The 22,067-nt window shown below is 35.9% G+C and overlaps 1 protein-coding gene across 1 annotated transcript in view; it reads left to right on the forward strand.

Annotated features, from left to right (window-relative positions):
- LOC136039246 (sine oculis-binding protein homolog) overlaps window positions 1-22,067 on the forward strand; it is a 33,830-nt gene continuing 11,763 nt past the window's right edge. Inside the window, exon 1 of the mRNA XM_065722800.1 lies at window positions 1-175. Within this exon, the coding sequence (XP_065578872.1) occupies window positions 92-175 (84 nt within the window). The 5' untranslated portion in view covers window positions 1-91. The remainder of the gene's footprint in view (window positions 176-22,067) is intronic.

Below are 22,067 nucleotides of genomic sequence, written 5' to 3' on the forward strand. Positions count from 1 at the left end.
GAAAACTTTCCAGACTTTGGCGGCATTTGCAGTTAGCAGTTAGCCAGAAATAAACTTCGCTAGTGCTAATATTTTACTGAGAATTAATTGAATGTCGACAGGAATTTCGCGAAAAAAAATGGCAACGAGGCTAACTCGTTCAAGGTCACGATTATCGTTAAGTGGTAGAAAAGAGGTAAGTTTTTTTAAGCACTAGTAGTAAAACAAGAGTAATTTATTCTTTCGTTCTTCTTTACTCTAGATAGGGTTTTACGAAATTTTGCACGTTTTTATAGGTTTTATACGAGAACAAGATTTCAAAAGAGCTCCACTTCAAATTAAGTTAGTGAATAGGGAAGTCGAATTACATATAAAAAAAATTCTCTTTCCGGAGTTTTTGCAGAATTGTATTTGTAATTTTGATAATTCTACAGCACTTTTACATGTAAAAGTTAAAAATAGCGGCTCTCCAGAAGGATACATACAAGAACAAAAAAAAAGAGACATTTTTAGACTGCTAATTTTATGCTCATTACTATAAACATAAACAAAATTCTTAAAAATTCTTTTGCTTTTAGAAGTTATTTTATCCATTTATTTTATATATATAGATAGATAGATAGATAGATATATAGATAGATGGATAGATTTATTCACACGGAAAGCCCAATTGGGTCATGGTGACATACACAAAACAAATGAAAAAAAAATACAGTAACAAACATAGACTGAAAAGACATTAAACTAATTATTTAAGAAAACATCACGATACCTCATACCTACCCGGACGAACTTTCCAATATTATTTATAGTTAAGTAACACCTACTTCTCAAAATTTCCGAAATCCAATATCTCCCCCCAACCTCCTTACCAAATATTTCCAAGCGCAAATCCCTCAACTCCCTACAATCCCCTAAAAAATGTTGCTAAGACTCATTCATCTCTCCACACATAGGGCAACTGTAAAGACCATCCCTCAATCTAATTCTCCCTAAATAGTTCCTACGTTCTCCAAGAGGTATAAAATTTCCCCTTACATACATTACCCATTTCAAATCATCCGGAGCCAATCCCATTTTTAGATAAATTTCTTCGCCCCAGTTCTCCTTGACCTCCGCATATATCCCAAGGGACGGCGAGGTGGCCTTCTCAGCTTGCCAAACCTGAACTTCCTGAGATTCTAGCCTACTAGCAACTAACCTAGATACAGTCCCTACCATCTCTCCTATCCCTCTCCCTCATTCCAGCAATTACCTTGCCCTACACGGTCTAATATATTCTTCACCTGATTTGGCCACGAATCCTTCCTCCTATCTTGAAGCATCATTAAAAAAGCTTGTTTAACTAACCTATTATGTTCTATCGATGATACCCTTTCCCAATATTTAACCATACTAATCTACTCTATCTCGTACACTTTATTCCTATATCGCCTCTTAGTACTAACCCATTAAACTTATTATCAAGGCCTAACATACGCTTAAAAAACCTCAACTGCATTCTCTCTAAATTCAACCCCTTATTAAACCCCCAAAGCTCCTCAGTATATATTTGTTATTATTTCATTGGAGTCTATTTAATCTACTGATCTACTTAATTAATTTAGTCTATTTAATCTATTATTCTATTTAGTTTTATGTTCTATAGTTTAATTTTATTCGTATTTTCTTCTCTTCTCCTTTTTGCTCTTCTCTCTGTGAGCTAGTGATTATTTAAATTCATAAATTTTTTTCTTCTCTGAGTAGGTGACTCTTTTATCTTCCCCCTTCTTTACAGGCCGAAGATCCTTTGGGGGAATAGCAAAATGTAATATTGTATGTGTATTTCTTGATGAATGATATTATCTTATCTATGTTTTATTTCCGTTTTGAGGAACTCATCCCCTGTCCCCCTCGAATGACCTCATATAGCCCTAGGCTATATAAAACTAACATAAAAACGACACAATTGTTGTTTATAATGCGCAGTATATTTAGATTAATCAGATTCTCATGCTTCCTTCTAATTTATTCATATTTTATACAATATTCAACACAATTGCTAAGTCAGAACTGAATATCTCGGAATCCACACAGAGCAGCGCATCAGTCGATGGAAAGAACCACAAACAAACATATTATTAGGGCTATATATATTTCCATTAGGGGGGGGGGGTGCATTGGAAGGGTAGCGACTATTATATTGAAAAGGAGCATAAAACAAGGAATCGAATGGTGCAAGTTTTCTTAACTTCGTTTTGTATATAGCCGAAGGTTGTATAGAGGAGGGGGTGAGGGATGGATTGTCAAAAACGTGAACAAAACAAAAAGAACTTACAGTAAAAATGCCTCACTTTTTGTCCTAGCATATCGCCTTCTGGAGAATGAACTCTCTCTTTATTAACTACTAAATTACAAAAACTGTAAATATACACAACCGCCCGGGGGAAGGCTCAAACAGCCTGATGTTGGACGGCCGCAATCCTCTGATTTTCAACCTGATTTAATAATAAAAAAAAATTACAGAAGGACAAAAACACTCTCAATCAAATAACCCCTCAACACCAGAATATACATAAATAAAGGCTAACAATAATTATAAAAAAAAATTATCTCCCCACTCCCAATAAATGTTTTTTTTTATTTTACTTTAAACGACCCAATATGTTCCGCCTCCCTAATGCCAGCTGGGATATCATTCCAAATAGCCGGAGCTAAATACCTAATTCTGAAAGCTGCACGTGTGGTGTCTCGGTACTCAACAATCAAATTATCTGCCTCTCTAGTCTCATACCCACGGAGTGAACGATTTAATCGAAAGAAACTGGTAAAAACTGGAGGACATACATCATTGCAACATCGATACGCAAAAACAGCAGCTTGATAATCTCGAATCTGACCTTTTGGAACATTTATAAATAATAAAAACAAGCAGGACTCGATTACCTTGCAAAAAAATGTTTATAGCTTCTCTAGCAAGCTTACGGCGACATCGAATAAATCTAAAAAGCGTCTTGTCAGCAGGGCCCTAATTTTTTGGACTCTAGATTTTCGCGCAATTACCTTCTTTGTCAAAAGCCCTATATAAAACTAGTTTGTTTTTTCTATGGTGAAGATTCTATAGTCTCTCGTGATAATTTCAAGTCCCCGTTGCAGGCACATACACATTTTTTTCGAGAGGGGAGGGGTAAAATTTAAAAGATATTTTATTTGATAATTTGAAAAAAATGACCTGAAGTTACGGGAAATTTAGGATTTTAGAAGAACAGAGCACCAAAGCCCCCTCTCTGCCAATTTCCCTGTCCTGATATCTAATTACAGAATTGGAAAAGCAACAAAATTGCTCTGCATATGCTTTACCAAGATGGTTTTGTCATTGTCGTTGACATTGTCACACTGTCAGCAGCGCATGGTCATTGTGCAGCTCCCCTCTCCTCAAGTATGCAAAAAGTTGTCGTCACGCCTAAAGTTTGTATCTAAAATTTTAACACTTCGGAGGTAATTGCCAAAAAAACTATTTGCTAATCTGTTCTCAAAGGAAGGATCAGCAGGATAATATAGACCGGAGGATCAAAATGTGTTTGAACATATGTTGCCGTTATTGCCGGTTCTCGTCTCCCCCCTGTCTCCCATAAAACATTCAGACCAAATTGTAACAAAGCTTTTATTTACAAACAAAGTTATTTTCATTTTATGACCTCATTAGTAATTCATTTTTTATTATTTTTTAATTTATCATTTAAATTATTAATTATTATTAATTATTATTTTTGTATTAATACATTATTTATCTTATTGGTTATTTTGATTTATTAACTGTGCCCTTTACTGTATTTTATTAAAAAATAAATTAAAAAGTTACAAATGATTTTAACCGTAGGATTATTTATTTGAAATTTTGCGTCCCTAAAATTTCTGCACCCGGGGCAAGTGCCCCCTCTGTTCCCCCTAAAATCACTTGCTGTTTCCATGCTTATCCTTCCTGTGAGAACAGCTTAGCTGCTTTGGGAAATCATCTAAGAAGCATAAAAATATTGCATACGACTTTTACGACAGGGACGTTAGGTCCCCATCCATGTAGTGAGAGGGAAGCTTTCTCCAAAAAAAAATTTAAGAAAAAAGCTTTGTTTACATGAAAAAAACTTCTTTAATACATCTCACCAAAAAAAAAAACTGAATGTGAGCCATATTCTGGGTGGGATTTCGTTTTCCAGGTAACTTAGAGTAGAAAACAACAATGGCAAATTTTGCATTCCCCAAAAGCAAACTTATCGTCTTTTAGCAGACGCTGTTTATAAGAACAAAAATTGCTAAATAAGATAGTCCTTTTTGGTCAACAGAGAAATTAGATACACCCAGCCTCATGTACTTTTCCAAAACTCCTGATGATCCAGCCCCTAACCTTCAGAATGTTAATGTCCTTTGTGACTATCCCACAAGTTGCTATCTTTTTTGTCATCATTTACTCCCTTGCTTTTGTGGATTTTGGACGAATTTGTCGTTAAAACCGTAAAACACAATCCTCCCTCCTGCTCAAAATAAACATCCGTGAGTGCACCTTATCTGCAGTCACAATTCGTGTTACTTTAGAATGACCTAGTTCATTTTTAACGAGACTTCAAGTTTTGCCCCTCAAAATTCGTAAAAGTTCTCTTTGGTGGAGGCACACCCTTGACGTACTATATTCTTTTTTACGAATATTTATTGGAAATGATACCCCTAGGTAATTCCCCCCAAAAACGAAATGACATGTTTGGCAATCGCCGTTTTTGTATGAAATCTTATTCTTGCTTCTTTTGCTTTGACGAAAAAGTCTATAACAATGAATAAAAATGACAGCCATACATCCTGTTTTTGGGTTTTACCTAATTCGTGTCACCTGAGTGCAACTAACCCAAGGACATACAGACTACTTCACCTAATGTATACTAGAGTTCAGCTTTAGAAAACTTGAACCCATGCCAAAAAAATTACTTTTATAGGGCTATATATGGAACCATATGGAGGGGGGTACATTGTCAGGGTAATGATTGTTATGTTGCAAAGGAGCATAACATAATCAATCTAATGGTAATACTTTTATTTTATTTAGATCTTTCTTTCATAAGAGCCGTCACTATAAAGTGTTACTTTCGATTTTATTCACAAATGGGACTATGATTACGTTCGTACCCTGAACTACAGCAGTTGACAATAATTGTCATTAATCGGACTATGGGACAAATGGGACTATGAGTACGTTCGTACCCTGAACTACAGCAGTTGACAATAATTGTCATTAATCGGACTATGGGACAAATGGGACTATGATTACGTTCGTACCCTGAACTACAGCAGTTGACAATAATTGTCATTAATCGGACTATGGGACAAATGGGACTATGATTACGTTCGTACCCTGAACTACAGCAGTTGACAATAATTGTCATTAATCGGACTATGGGACAAATGGGACTATGAGTACGTTCGTACCCTGAACCACAGCAGTTGACAATAATTGTCATTAATGGGACTATGAGTACGTTCGTACCCTGAACTACAGCAGTTGACAATAATTGTCATTAATGGGACTATGGGACAAATGGGACTATGAGTACGTTCGTACCCTGAACTACAGCAGTTGACAATAATTGTCATTAATGGGACTATGGGACAAATGGGACTATGAGTACGTTCGTACCCTGAACTACAGCAGTTGACAATAATTGTCATTAATCGGACAAATGGGACTATGAGTACGTTCGTACCCTGAACTACAGCAGTTGACAATAATTGTCATTAATCGGACTATGGGACAAATGGGACTATGAGTACGTTCGTACCCTGAACTACAGCAGTTGACAGTAATTGGACTGACTATTGTCAAGTCAACTGTAATCCATAGTGTGGTTCTGATAAAATCCAAGCGCCGAAAGTTTGCTTTTCTGACATTAGGCGAATATCTGTTTGTCAGGCAAAATTATCAGAGGAACTTAAGTTGTATCCTGATTGAAATATCCTAAGACCACCTTTGTCGACAAATCTAAGATCCGTAAGCTAACTTTAAAAATCCTTATATGACTACACATTGACTCTACTCAGCGATAGGCATTACGAAAAGTAAGTAAGAGTAGGGGGTAGAACTAACAGAGTAGCAGCGATTACAGAGGGTGAAACGCTGAAGGGTGACTGCAGTCTCATTATAGTCGAGAAAAATACAGCGTTCTAACGCGTTCTATAACACAGCTCAAACATAAATATAGTATATTATAAGCCATCTCCCTCTAAGACCTCGAATTCAGATGATGATAAAGCAACACGATCTTCCGTGATTTTGCTGAGAAGTCTATACGCTTAACAGATCCAAAGAAACAAAATATCTCTCTGCTAACAAGGCTGAATATTTATTTTCAAAGTAACCCGATATGACTGATCAAATATCCGCTGTGAAGTCCAGTATTATGTATCAGAAATATAAAACGCAGCTTTTAGGATAATGCCATTTTTCATGAATGTACGAAACCCAAGACGAGGTTAAGTTCTTTGTAGAGTGTATATCGACAAATAAATGAAGACTACACATAAAAATTTAATACATTCTATATATATATATATGAGAAAAAAGAGCAGTAGCCTTTTGTCTTCCTTTTGTAAAGGTTCAGCTTGTGAATGCCGAAATTATTTTACAAGATTTGTGAAAATTCTTTGGTAATTTTTGCATTTTAAAACTTTATATTTTACACTAGCCAATGAGCCTGTTGGAAGACTACTGTAAAAAAGAAAAAAGAAAAACAGAAAAACTGGGGCTGAGCACCTCTGGCCTTCACCCCTAACGAAACACTTTTCCAGAAAGTTTCAACTCAGTCCCCCAGCAGTAAAAAGAACAGGGCTTACCCTCTTGTCACGATCAGAAACCCACCGACTTAGACAACAAAAGCACTGTGTTGAAATACTGGCTTCAAGTACCCTTTGCATAAACTGATGTGATTGGCTAGATGTTACGGGTACTTGCAGATTTATATATAAAAAAAAATACTTTTTGCCATTAAAGGACCATGACTATCCCAAAATGATAGCAGCGCAAAATCTAATACAAAATTAAACCTAATTATAATTCTAAATACCGAATTGGCTAATGATGGCAAAAAAAAAATATTCAGAATTATCTGTATTGGATTGGTGCCATGATAAACCATATTAGAAACTGTTCATTAAGACTTGAATTCAGGATAGTGACTTATTTAATTTTTTTTTTTTTTAATCTCCGGGTCAAACTCTCCTACCGTGCGGTGCTCAACAGTTTAATCACTATATTAGCACGATTATTTTCTGCCAAACTTGAATATTCCCTCCTTTAAAATTCCAAACCTGGTTCCAATGGCTCTATAGCCCATATGTCAATTCTTCCACATGGAGACATGTTGGATGGTATTACACCCTGTAGCCAAGTTTATCTCGGGGTGAAGTATCTCAAACTTAAAGATCCTTACGTTTTGACTGCTTTCGAAATGGTTCAATGGCTTGTGAACTTTCTTAATGCAACAAGGGTGCCGGCAGAAAATTTTCCAGGGGGGGGGGCAAGATAAAACTGGTGGCTGGGTGACAGTTTAGGCGTTTTAGAGCATAAAACTACGACTTTACCCAGGAGAGGAAGAATTTGCAATCAATTTAAAATTCTGAGAAGCTAATTGATTTAAATCATAAATAACTATATTTTAGGCTTCCCAGTTGTAAAATAAGTAATGCCAAACGGTGGCAGTACTGGATTCAACCAAGTTGATTCGCTTTACTTGTAAATAAATTAAGCTACGCTTGGTGATCTGTAATTACCTGTCAGCTATAATTAATGGGGTAAGTCATTGTTTAGGTGGGGGGTAGGGTAGATTCCTACAAAAGTACACTTTAGTGGACAAACTGCCTACTCTATCTGAGGCTTCAGATAAATGTTGAAAGAGCTAGAGGGGAGTAGGAATTAGTTCAAATGTTTCTCTATACAGCGGAAATATTGCATCCCACATATAAAAGCACAAAGGTGGAAAAGGCAAAGCAGGTCAGCATCAGCCCCACCAGAAAGTGGGGGAGTGGGGGGAAATACTGCAAGGAACCTAATTCTTAGCAATTTTAAATGGTAATATTTATCTTTTTCTTTTTAATATGAAGTACTTAAATGCATTTAAACGAATGTATGTGATGTATTTATAGATAATAAAATCATATTGTAGATGTTGCGATGGCTTCAGTTATTTAGAAGGTCAAAAGTTTAACCAATTTCCATCCATACAAACAATGATACTCCTTTTCATCCAATCGAAATTCTTTAGTAGTAATATTAACAAGGACTTATCACCAAAATTACTATACATCGCCGGTTTTTTAAGTATATTCAAATTTTATCAAAAATTGAAATTGCAAATTTAAACTTAGGACAGTACTAATCAACGTATAAGCATTGAGTTACACATTTTAAAAGCAATTAACCAGGGATTTAAGGGACCGGTACCTCAAATTAGATCCTTCTTAGCTCCTAACTCTTTTCTGTGAAGTTTAACTTTTTTCAATTTTTTTAAAAGAAAGTCCGCAATCGGAAAGATAACATTTTTCAAAGCACTGAAAAACTTCTGTTTAATGAGCAAGGTGTTGACAAGTGGGCAGTCCTCCTTATATAAGGAGTAATTTATATTTGTTTTAAGTTCTAAACAAACACCCTGGGCCTTGGCTATTAAACTTTTAACATCTTCTCTGCATCCATCATCTTCACTAATAATATTACCTAAATAAGTGAATCTATCCACGTGATCACGTTCAAAAGATTATGGCTTGGATTTACATTCCGATGGTCAATCAAAATCTATTACACTTGAATACCGCTCAATTCTCCAAATCAGCAATGTGATAAATTATTGCTGCTGTCATCATGTATTATTTTGACTTATCCACAAACGTTACTGTAAAAAAAGGTAAAGGATACGGCATTAGACTTTACAGTCCGTACCGGCGGTGCTGATCTCCGTTTCTTGGCCCTTCAGCCAGGAAGTGCAATGGGGGGTTGGGGGCCAGCCATCCTGTGCTTTCGCACACCCTTCCTGTTTACCTTCCCCAGATACCCATTTAGAGCTGGGTCGACTCTGCCTAAGCTTACAGGGTCATGCCACTGACCCCCGTCCTAAACTGAAGAATTAGGTACACTGGGATTCGAACCCGCGTCCTCTCAGACAAGGGATCCCGAATCCAGCGCACCAACCCACTCGGTCAGGACGGCCGACGTAACGTAACAGTAACGTGGTTCGGGAATAATTTTTCGAAAGAACCGTCTCACGTTCACAAATGACTGTGAGCAGGATCAGCCATATTAGAGTCCGGGTACTTGTTAATTATACAGAACTCACTCAAGAAGTGTAGTTACTTTAATCCTAATGAAATATAGCAAAATATGACGAAAACATAATGCTTTGTTAAGCAAATTATGAGAACTACAGCAGAAAATTATGGAAATCTGCCCGCTCAGAATGGATTAAATTAAATACTTAACATAATCTAAAGTAAATACGAACTCTATGTATTAAGTAGTTAATTAAAATATACCTACAACGTAGTTTTTCTATTGAGCCTAAGCTAATTGTCTCCAAATACAGTTAGCTAGGCCGGTTTTTGTCAGATCTTACACATCAAAATTCTTGAGTGTGTTCTGAATAATTAAGTGCCAGAGTCTATTGGGAATATCAGGATAGGACATTTCCATTGGGTACTCTTTTGACTCAGTTTGGATACCTGTCTGACTGACCCATCAAATAGTAAGCTGGACGAAAAATACGGTTCCATACCCAATTCTAGAGTTATAATTAGAAAAAAGTGGAGAAGGCTAGGACACGCTCTACGGATCATAGATGACACACTGGCAAAGACCGTCCTTTTCAGCCAACCGTTTAGGACCAAACGACAAACAGGTCGTTCCCAAAGGGAGTGGGAGGAAATTTTAAGCAATCATTTAAGGGAGGTGTAAAGAGGGAGGCTTTGAATGGAATGGGATGAAGGAGGACCGTCTGTGGCTGTGTTGGCCATGTGGCTGTGTTGGCTGTGTGGCAGGTGGCTTGGAAATACAGTAAGTCATTTGCAGCAGTAGTCCTAGAAGTGCTAATCCTTTGCAGTCCAAAAATTCCTATAGGGTTGTATATGCTTGTAAGAAATTCTCTTAAACCAGAAAAATAGTACGAAATTTTTCCGCTAGATATATGAATGCTGTTTTCGAGGGGTCAACCACTTTTAAAGTCATGTAAATCAGGTGGCGGGTACCATGAGTAGCGTGTAGTGCACCAATGCGTGGCGTAAAATGATGTGGCACACTGGAAATGTGCCACGCGTGGTGACAGACGTGGAACTCTATTAAGAGTTGGGAGCCCAAGATCAAGAATATCATTATTGATGATATTCTTCAATAATCATATTCGTACATGTTAAGATTATTTTCATCAAAATATTTATTTTTCTGAAAATAAGCTTGAAGATTAGAAGAGAAAACAATTTTGGTTGACATTTCTTTACCGGAAATACAAATATCCCAAGAAATGTTACACGCCATAATTATAGAAACATTTAAGAATGTCATACCAATATAAGAAGATTTTTCCAGTCATTCCAAAATTCCTTCATGGCCGTTGCGGAACTACCTCCTATGGAACTACGGAACCAGTTTGAGAATCACTGCATTAAGGCAATTTGTAAAGTGGCTTGCGATGTTGTCACGCAATTCAAAGCCTATTAAAAAGCTTATTTTCTTTCTTTTGGTATTTTAAGTTCTAGGGCTGTATAATTCTACTCGCGTAAAACATCTAATGCACTTAATTCTGAAGTTGATATAAATTTTTCGGTGAAGTATTTGTTGTATCCCGAGGAGCTTGTTGCTTGGAATCCCGGTATCCCCTTTCCATAGCTAATGATATCCCACCGATACTTAATATCCCATGGAACAATTACACCACGACGCTATGGTAGGATCGTATTCCAAATTATTTGAAATTTTATGCTCTCCTGACGTTGTAAGTAAAGTAGTTGAAAAGGACACCATGGACATCCGATGGAACGGAAAATGCTGTTGTTACGCCAAGCACGTACTCAATAATTTATTTCTGGATGCCTTACATTTCTGAAACGGCGGTTTTAAAAAAAATAGAAATTTCCCCAAAAATAAACGAATATATTAATCCTTTAATGCTCTTTTACTATTTTGCCCTATAAAGTATACCTAGCCCCAGTTTCTTTTGTAGTGTTTACGAATGTGTCTATAAAAAATAAACCTTTTTGTGACATAAAAAAACCCTAGACCAAACAGTTTTCAGAGTAATGGATGACGAGGAAGGAACTGCCTCTGTCAATAGAAACTGGAATCCTAAAAACAGAAATTTTATATTAATATGTGAATCAAAAGATCTTAGTACAGAAAATTTGCACGATTTTAAGAAAAAAGAAAAAAAATGCCCATAAAAAAAAGAAAAAATGCCAAATGTAAAAGAACGAGATATCGAGGTCAGAAGCCCCATAAATATATATATATATATATATATATATATATATATATATATATATATATATATATATATATATATATATATATATATATATATATATATATATATGCAAATTCCTATATTTCCTTGGAGAAGGTAGGATATTCTCAGGTAAGCGTTTATTTGTTTGTTGTCTTTTTTCGCCATCACGGTCCTATTTAACCATGGGTAGTGGAATATCAGGAGAGGATTCATTCGAAAAGAAATTTAAAGTTCTAGTACACTTTTCAAACAAAAAAAAGAAACGGAAAGAGGAATCATAGACTATCAGAACTAGGACCAAGATAAAATTGGATGAAAATTCTAAGATGAACAATCAAATTAGGGCTATCGGAACACTATTTATGTAGTCTTCCGCTTCTGAACCTGTACTGCCACATGGTGGCATATTTCTTAAAATATATATTACAGTCCATGTAAAAGGACGGTTATTATGGATAGTTTGCAATGTGGTATTAAGGGTTATACACTAGTTCTAAGGTGCGCACCAACTACAATTTTTTTGATGGAGTGGCAGTGCCTGAAGCTTCAAAGTGTAGCTGGAGAGTGAAACGCAAAAATTTGTGAGAGGCTTTTCGGATCCGTGTTGAGACAGTATTTACCCCTCAACCTCCCTCCATTCCGAAGATTTATGCAAGCTTTAACAAAACTCGCATTATCAAACAGTTCGTGGTAACGAACTGTAGTAAGGAGCGACCCGGCTCAATAGTAACCAAAACTCTAAAAAATGGAATTTTGATACCAATAGCTATATCAAAAGAATCGCATTTCAATGCTGGTTTTAAATATATAAGTTTCATCAAGTTTAGTCTTACCCATCAAAAGTTACGAGCCTGAGAAAATTTGCGTTATTTTAGAAAATAGGGGGAAACGCCCCCTAAAAGTCATAGAATCTTAACGAAAATCACGTCGTCAGATTCAGCGTATCAGAGAACCCTATTGTAGAAGTTTCGAGCTCCTATCTACAAAAATGTGGAATTTTGCATTTTTTGCCAGAAGGCAGATCACGGATGCGTGTTTATTTGTTTTTTTTTTTTTTTTTTTTTTTTTTTTTTTTTTTCTTTCCCCAGGGGTGATCGTATCGACCCAGTTGTCCTAGAATGTTGCGAGAGGGCTCATTCTAACGGAAATGAAAAGTTCTAGTGCCCTTTTTAAGTGACCAAAAAAATTGGAGGGCACCAAGGCCCCCTCCCACGCTAATTATTTTCCCAAAGTCAACGGATCAAAATTCTGAGATAGCCATTTTATTCAGCGTAGTCGAAAAACCTTATAACTATATCTTTGGGGACGACTTACTCCCCCACAGTCCCCGTGGGAGGGGCAACAAGTTACAAACTTTGACCTGTGCTTACATATAGTAATGGTTATTGGGAAGTATACAGGCGTTTTCAGGAGGATTTTTTTGGTTTGGGGGAGGGGTTGAGAAGAGGGGGATATGCTGGGGGAACTTTCCTTCGAGAATTTGTAATGGGAGAAGAAAATTTCCATGAAGGGAGAGCAGGATTTACTAGCATTATTTGGTAGGTCAGTTTAGATATAAAAGTTTAAATATTTCAACTTTGGGCCAATCTATGGCGAACATACAGATGGAAGCTCCAAAAATCACCCCGAAAATTGACCACATGCCTGAAATTAGATTGTGCATGTTAAAATGTGCATATTTGTTCAGTTGAACATCACTTTCATGATGCCCCGGAAATTTCGCCTTGACACGTTAAGCCGTTCCAAAAATATTGTTGATGTGTGCATTTGACACCCTTTTCATCTTAATACTCTAAGCTTTACACGTGAAATTAGCTACACTTTGATTTATGATAATATTTGCTTGTGTTAATTTTGAGATGATTATTGATCTTAATTTTTTTACTTAATTATTACTAACAATTAATAATTAATTATTCATGAATTAATTATTGTGGAGAGACAAAATAAAACATGCATTACTTCAAAAACGTTCAGAAATTAAATAAAAAAAACAAGTTTTTTAAACTGCAAGTAAGGAGCGACAGTAAAACTTAAAACGAACAGAAATTACTTCGTATATGAAAGAGGCTGCTTCCTCATCAACGCCCCGCTCTTTACGCTAAAGTTTGACTCTTTCTCTCAATTCTTCTTTCTAAAACAGTAAAAAACTTTAGCGTAAAGAGCGGGGCGTTGATGAGGAAGCAGCCTCTTTCATATACGAAGTAATTTCTGTTCGTTTTAAGTTTTACTGTCGCTCCTTACTTGCAGTTTAAAAAACTTGTTTTTTTTATTTAATGAAATAAAAGGCTACATCCAAATATTTGCCTGTATATAGGAATAATGGTCTTTGCTCTCGTGATGTACCAACACATTTAGAAAGCCAGGTACGATTTATATTAGAGAGTCAGGAAATTCAGCATTGGCAAGGGCTGGTTTTTGATTCTACAACCCTACAACATTATAATCAGGCAAAACCTAGTTTTGGGGAGGAAGTTCATTTTAAATTTAACTTACCGGCTATGATTCTACGTCGTTGGATTCAGCTTAGGGCAAATTGTCTCCCAATCCAAAACAGGCAAAAAACGTTCGACAAAAATAAAATGATAGTTGGTCCTGATAGGCGGTTTGTTTGTCCCCTTTGTAAAGATGATGATGAAGACTTGGATCATTTTCTCCGGAAATGCCCGGTGCTCTTGGATTTACGGGAAATTTATTTGTATGGGATTAATTTGATGCTTCCGGGTATTCTACAAAATAGTGACCCAACCACAATATTTCGAGTGGGAGTATATATAGATAAATCTTTAATAAGAAGAAAAAGTTTTATATGATTAATTACTTTTGTAGTTAGATTAGGTACTTTTTGTGTTGAATTCTGTTTTTTTTTGTGCGTGTTCGTACTGTTGTTAATTTCCTTGCTTGTTTGTTATTTATTTATATTTTTGTGAGTATATGGCCCACGGGTTTTTGAAATACACTATCTATCTATCTATAGGCGGAATAGGTTGGTGGTAGGAGGACTTTTGGTAGGAGCAATCACTTTACACATCCCCTTCAGATGGCATTTCAGGCCCGTTCCCTCTTCTCTCTCGTTTTCCTAGGGTGTGAGCTCTTTTAAGGTTGATTATCAGTGTCGAGACATTATTAAGGAAAAGCCAAACTTTCGTCTAAACAGCAGAAGGGTAGTTGAATTCCTCCGTCATATTTAGGATAACCTTGAATATTATACTAAAAACGGAGAGATGATACAGTAAAGACTGGCAGATTTAGAAACAGACATAGTTAAAAACCTCAGAGCTCTCTCGTAGGAAATCTCATTGTAGGAAACCTCCCCCATATTTAGGATAACCTTGAACATTATACTAAAAACAGACAGATGACACAGTAAAGACTGGCATAGTTACAGACAAAGTTAGAAACCTCATAGCCCCCTCATAGGAAACCTCCCTCATATTTAGGACAACCTTCAGTGTTACGCTAAAAACGGACATATGACACAGTAAATACTGGCATTAAAACTTAAAATAAGCAGAAATAATCCTATACACAAAGGCGGCTGCCTCTACTATTTCCGCTAAACCTTCAATTTATTAAAGAGGTTGAAAATTCTCTTAATATAGCGCAGACGTCAATGTAAAATCAGAAGGCTAAGAGGGATGTAGCCTCTCTCATATACAGAATAGTCTCTGCTTGTTTTAAGTTGTAGTATCACTCTTTACTTTCATTGGGAAAGATCTTCTTGGTTTTTTTGTTTTTTTTTCTTTTATCCAATTGTAATGAGTTATAGCGAAATTTATTATAGCTTTAATGAGTTCTAGATTTGGGGTCGTTTTCGATAATAAAATATGCTGCTAAAAACGAAAAAAAAGCGAATGATATTAACAATGATATACAGTTGAGTCCATAAAAATGGCTATTTCTGCACAGAAATAGCCTTCTAAAACATCGAAGCTTCAATGGAAGGAATTAAATGTACATTCCACTCCTATCTTGGACTCATGGGCACAGAGAGGAGTAGCACTCACATTATACTTCCTTCAAAGAAAAATCCTGGATTTAATACTAATTAGCATTAAATTTAATTAATTAGTTTAAACTGATTAATTAGCATTAAACTAATTAGCATAAAATCTTCTTATTGTAAATCGATACCACGGACATGGTGGCCCTGTTAAATGACACTTAGAGAAAAATTTTGTGAGGGACGGGAGGAGGGGAGTGCTCAATATTTTGTTGAATGTGTATGAGTGTTTTTTTTTTATTTTGTATGTGTTGTTGAAATGTTCATTGATGTGTCAAGATTATTGTTACTTCTATAATTTTGTTTGTTATATAGTCCTGTTGCTATTTTGCAATAAATATCCATCTATCAATCTAAGTAAAGGGTTATTTGGGTATGTTGCCTTAAAAAAAGGGGGGAAAGAAGTTGAACATAGAATCCGGTTTCGTGGAGCCAACTAATAGAGGCATATTGTTTCCCGAACAGAAGTATCTAAAAATTGACTTTCAATGTGCAATAAAGATCCAATTTTCAACTGGAGCTTAAGGCCATGCGAAACATTAGAGGATCAACCTACCCCATTATAATTTTTTTTAGTATATCTGGCAAAACTATTTATAATTGATTGGGCGGTCTTGCCATAACTTGGGAGCTTGGAAAATAGATCCGAGTGAACTATAGAAAAATAAAGCCGACACCCACTTTCCCGGAAATTAAAAAAACACTTTTAATTTTTCCCGTAATTTTGCTGGAGATAGAGATATTCAGTTTTAATGGAAATTACATTATCAGAAAGTGTGATTTTTCGATTGAACAGACGTTTCTTGATGGAAGTTCAGAAAACAGAATTCCCTAAAAATGTTTTGTCTTTGAGACGGTCAGCGGACAAGAAAGGAAAGCTGGGAATCAGAAAATTATTTTGAGGTACCACATGGCCTTAACAAAAATTTGATTATTTTTTTTCGTAAAAATATTCGCTTTGTAGAAGTTTAGTTTATCCTTGGTACATCCTTAGTATAGGTTTTCATCTTTTTAATGCTGTATTCTAGAACAATATGATCATAAATAAAAGCTCGAATAGCGATCAGTCTTAAGTCCTTTAATTAGACAGTGACAATAACAATCACAAAATATACTGGATATTTCGGTCACATATACAGTGACCGACTCACTGTACATCCCTATTCGAACTTTTATTTACCGTCATGGAAAGGCAGTGTGGTCTTAGAAATTACCTAAACAACATCATCGTTTTCTGTTCCTTGTTGGACACGCCTCCACACAGAGGCTGGATGGGCCCCATAAGGTGGGTCCAAAGCTGAACATAAAATGCTGTTTCTTGTCGTTATACCATGGAGGTGTAAATCTGTCGAAATGAATCTAATCAAAATTATTCTCGATGTAGCCCAACACCTTTAGGGGATCCTATTTCACCAATTTCACAACTTAAAAATGTGGTTTTAATTCAACTCAACGAAATACGAGTCGCTGTATCTGTCTCACTTTGCAGATGAAATCCTAGGAGTTGTAGGCTGGTACTTAAAGGTGAACATGTGGCATTATGCTGGAGCCCTTATAAACCAAATACAATCCTAATGTCTCTGTATATGTGCCTTTATGTCATAACACATAAATGTACATAACACAGCATTGTACATAACACATAACACAGCACTGTGCATAACACATAACAATGTACATAACACATCATTGTAAGTCACCCCCTTAAGTGCACAACTTAACAGAAAAAATTACTATCACTACAGAAGTTTTTACAAAAGTAGTACTATTAGCAGAGGAAGGAGCACACTGGTCATCCACTCCTATCATCACTAACACTAAAAATACATCCATTCATCCATATTTGGGCATTTTCTTGGAAAATGGCTTCTGTCTTTCCCACACAAATATTTTCTGATTTCTGTTGGTAAAATATGCCTTTTGCCATTACCTTGTAAAATATTGGGGTACTGCCCTTCCCCAGACAAATATTTTATGATTTCTGTCAACAGAATTATGCCTTTTGCCATTACCTTGTAGAATATTGGGCTGATGCCCTTCCCCAGACGAATATTTTCTGATTGCTTTTAGTAAAATACGCCTTTAGCCGTCACCTTGTGAAATAATCGGCTCCTGCCCTTCCCCAGACACATATTTTCTGATTTCTTTTAGTAAAATACGCCTTGGGCCATTACCTTGTAAAATAATCGGCTGCTGCCCTTCCCCAGACAAAAATTTTCTGATTTCTTTTAGTAAAATATGCCTTTTGCCATTAACTTATAAAATAATCGGCTGCTACCCTTCCCTAGACACATATTTTCTGATTTTTGTTAGTAAAATATGCCTTTGGCCATTACCTTGTAGAATATTGGGCTGCTGTCCTTCCCCAGACAAATATTTTCTTATTTCTTTTAGTAAGATACGCCTTTAGCCATCACCCTGCAAAATAATCAGCTGCTGCCCTTCCCCAGACACATATTTTCTGATTTCTGTTAGCAAAACACGCCTTTTGCCATTACCTTGTAGAATATTGGGCTGCTGCCCTTCCCCAGACAAATATTTTCTGATTTCTTTTAGTAAGATACGCCTTTAGCCATCACCCTGCAAAATAATCAGCTGCTGCCCTTCCCCAGACACATATTTTCTGATTTCTGTTAGCAAAATACGCCTTTTGCCATTACCTTGTAGAATATTGGGCTGCTGCCCTTCCCCAGACAAACATTTTCTGATTTCTGTTAGTAAAATACGCCTTTAGCCATCGCCTTGTAAAATAGTCGGCTGCTGCCCTTCTCCAGACACACATTTTCTGATTTGGAAATAGCTATCTCGAAATTTTGATCCGGTGACTTTGGGAAAAATATCAGCATGGGAGGGGGCCTAGCTGCCCTCCAATTTTTTGTAAATTAAAAAGGACACTAGAACTTTTACTTTCCGTTAGAATGATCCCTCTCGAGACATTCTAGGACCCTTGGGTTGATACGATCACCCCTGGAAAAAAAATAAACACGCATTCGTGATCTTTCTTCTTGCAAAAATACAAAATTCCACCTTTTTGTAAATAGAAACTTAAAGCCTCTACGCTAGGGTCCTCTGATACGCTGAATCTGATGGCATGATTTTCATTAAAATTCTATGACTTTTAGGGAATTTTTACCCCTTTTTTCTCATATGAGGCAAATTTTCTCAGGCTCGTAACTTGGGGGGGGGGGTAAGAATAAACTGGATGAAACTTATATATTTAAAATCAGCATAAGAATCCGATTCTTTTGATGTATATATTGGTCAAATAACCTTACAAGCGTAAAACTACCACAAATCCCTACCAGTAAATAAATGAAACTCAAAACGAACAGAAATTACAATAAATAGCCAAGTCAAACTCAGCATGAGCCAAAATTACCGTGAGTAGGGCTGATAACCCCAATGCCTTCTCAAAACCAGAACACAATTTGCGCTTTACTGAAAACAAAATATGCTTAAAATGTTTTCACTTTTCTTACTTTCATAAAGAAAAAATTATCAAAACTTTAAGGAATAAATATCAGCATATGTCAATTAAACTGACAATCCACGGTCATTTGTTTTGTTGCGTAAATTGTGTTCTGGTTTTGAGAAGGTATGGGGGTTATTAGCCCTCCTCGTATTAATTTTTGTTCGTTTTGAGTTTGATGGCTATCTATTGTAATTTCTGTTCGTTTTGAGTTTCATTTATTTATTGATAGTGATTTGTGGTATTTTTACACCTGGAAGATTATTTGACTTTATTTTCGGTCATTCTTGGCTTAATGGAGCTCTTTACTTTTCTTTGAAAAACTTGTTTTGTGGAATAAGTTTTTTTAATTAATTTTATAATAACCTCCTCTCCTTTAACATTGAAATCATTTGCAAACAGAACTTGCCTGTAAATCTTTGGTTTGTATGCGGCATTTGCTAACTTTGGTACCTTTGCCCCCTGGATGGAACTATCATGTTGCCCCTGAAGGCAAATTTGTACGACTTATCGACCGTTCTAATTAAAATAGTTATTTTGAAATCTTAGTTCGATGCCATGTGGAGTTGCAGGAGAAACTGAGATACTGAAAGGGTGGCAAGCTGCCCTCTTGATGAGATTGAATCTCTAAAAGGACACTGGAATTTTAGTCACGAGCCCCTCCACCAAGTCTCTACAACTATGCATTCAGTATAGAAAAATAATGCATACTAGGGGACACGCCTCTCTTTACTAAGTTAGTTAAAAAGGGGCTGTAATTCCTTTTTTGGCGCTCTTTTTAAACGACAAAACTTTTTTTTAGTTTAAAACGTGGCCTTGGTCCAACTAAATGGAAATTTGAGTTGCCGCGTCTAGCTCATTTTACGGGAGAAATATCTAAGACATCTCACTCGCCTGGTGGCAGTATTTCCAGAATGTCTAATTTTAAAATTCGACTGCCCAAGATACGCGTCGCGGTGTTATGTTACAAACTTAAGAGAAAATGCAATAAGATTCTGACCTGGAAAAAATCCCAAGATTTCCAGAAAGAGTTTCTAATTTTATCCAGTATTCACACTGGCACTAGAAATTCAATCATTTCTTTTAACATGAAACCTATGCCTGTGGAACCAGCCAGATAAGTATTTCATATATTTATGTAATAGTCGCGCACAATATTGTATTCAGTGAAGGGGTTAGGGTTCTGACCCCCCCCCCCCGAAATTTTTGCCAGACTAAACAAGTAATAAAAATCATACAAATATATTTTGTGGGCTAAAAAAAAATCTGAAACCCCCTTCCAAAAAAATAAACCCACCACCCACCAAACAAAAATCGGGCTCCACAAACCATATGTCTTTGGGGATTCAGTGGATTGGATTTTTTTCAGGTTTTTGCTATAATAAAAGGTGTCGTAAGATTTTTCTGTCATTAGACAGAGCATTTTTTTTTTTTATTTGCCGTTGCCATAAGGGCCATAATGTTTTTCCATCACCGAACTAAGTATTATTGTTCTTTTATGTCTTGACTAACTGAAATTTTTCTTCTGTAAAATCCTCCTGTGTGTAAAGTTACAATCGATGCATTCAATCTCTCATCCAATGCTCTTCAAATATAATGATCTCTGCGGTTACAAAGGCATCTCACCCCTCCCCCCTCTTAAAAGTATAAATTATAACCAAGGTTACATACAGAAGTTTGCCAAATGGACATATAGATAGTCAAATAGATCTTCATATATTGGTATAGATCGTTGCGTGAATCATAGGTCTTTTGCGGGATGGGTGGTTATTTTTTTCAGAGGGTGGGATCCTTCAAATTAAGAAAAGTCTGAGGTAAAGACAACTGGATTTTTTTGGTAAATGCTAACCCAGTGGTTTCTGGGGAGCCTTTGGACCAATCACAAACGGGAAAACCCACTCCAATTTCCTCTTGTGTGTAGAAATATTTTGAAAAAATATATTAAGTATACAATTTGTATACAAAACTTTAATTACTATTATTAAAACAGATGCAAAATGAGGCATCCTCTTACTGAAGTCATAAGAAACACGGGCATCAACTTAGGGGATGGAGCAGAGGGGCATTTTCTCCCGTGAATTCTTTTGTCTCTTCCCCTAGATTTTGGAAATACTCTTTTTGGTATTTTAATGAAAAATGACCAAAAAACAGCCCCCCTAGATTCTGAAAAAAATTGCATCTTCATTGAAAAAATGAAAAAAAGACTCTTGCCTCCCCCATGTATTCTTCGTGAACTTGCACTCCTGAGAAGAAATGGAATCATTTAATATATTTCAAAATAATCAATGTTCTTAAATGGCATACAACAAATACTAATTTTGCGGATTTACTTTTACTTTTTGAATTATATTAAAGTTTATTTTTACAATTTAAATATATCTCAAAGCAATTTACGTTTTATTTCAATTGAATATTTCTTAGTTTAACATTTATACTGAGCTTGTACAACCTGTTCCAATTTCCCAGCAAATTTCTAAGAAAAATCCAAAATGAGAAACGGCTTAGATTGACGAAAAAACCTTTTTTGTCATCACATCCATAATCTGGCTAAGAATAAAACGAATAAAAAAAGGAGAATGAACGGAATTAACAGAAGGGAATGAAGAGAATGAATAGAATTGTAGAAGGGAATTAATAAATTAAAAGGACAGTGCAGAGAAGGACTGTTTACTAGTTATCTGTTACTATCCACAAGCGTGTTATTTTCAATTATGGTTAGGTATATTTTTTTAACCATATATTCCTGATAAATATTTTACTTTTATCTGTTGCTTATCTATCTTTGTAATTTATCTCAGGGCTGCTGACTATACGTATACCTGGAAAGAGTTGCTGTCTAGTGAATTTTTGATAGTTGGAGAACAAGGGGTAGCAACTCCCCTTATATTTAGTGTAAGAAATCATATTTGGAAAAAAGTACCATTAGAACTTAAAATAAAACTGAATTCAGGGTGGAAGTAGCTGGATCTATAATTTCTTAAATACTATAATTGGTGGAAAGTAAATACTGTTTGTAAAATATGTCTTGAAGATTTTTTGTTTTGGGACTTCTATTTAGCACACTACCCTCAGATTTGTTATCAGTAAGTTCAGGAATTTTTAAATTCGACATATT

This window comes from Artemia franciscana, chromosome 19 (genome assembly GCF_032884065.1).
Source record: "Artemia franciscana chromosome 19, ASM3288406v1, whole genome shotgun sequence".
NCBI lineage: Eukaryota > Metazoa > Arthropoda > Branchiopoda > Anostraca > Artemiidae > Artemia > Artemia franciscana.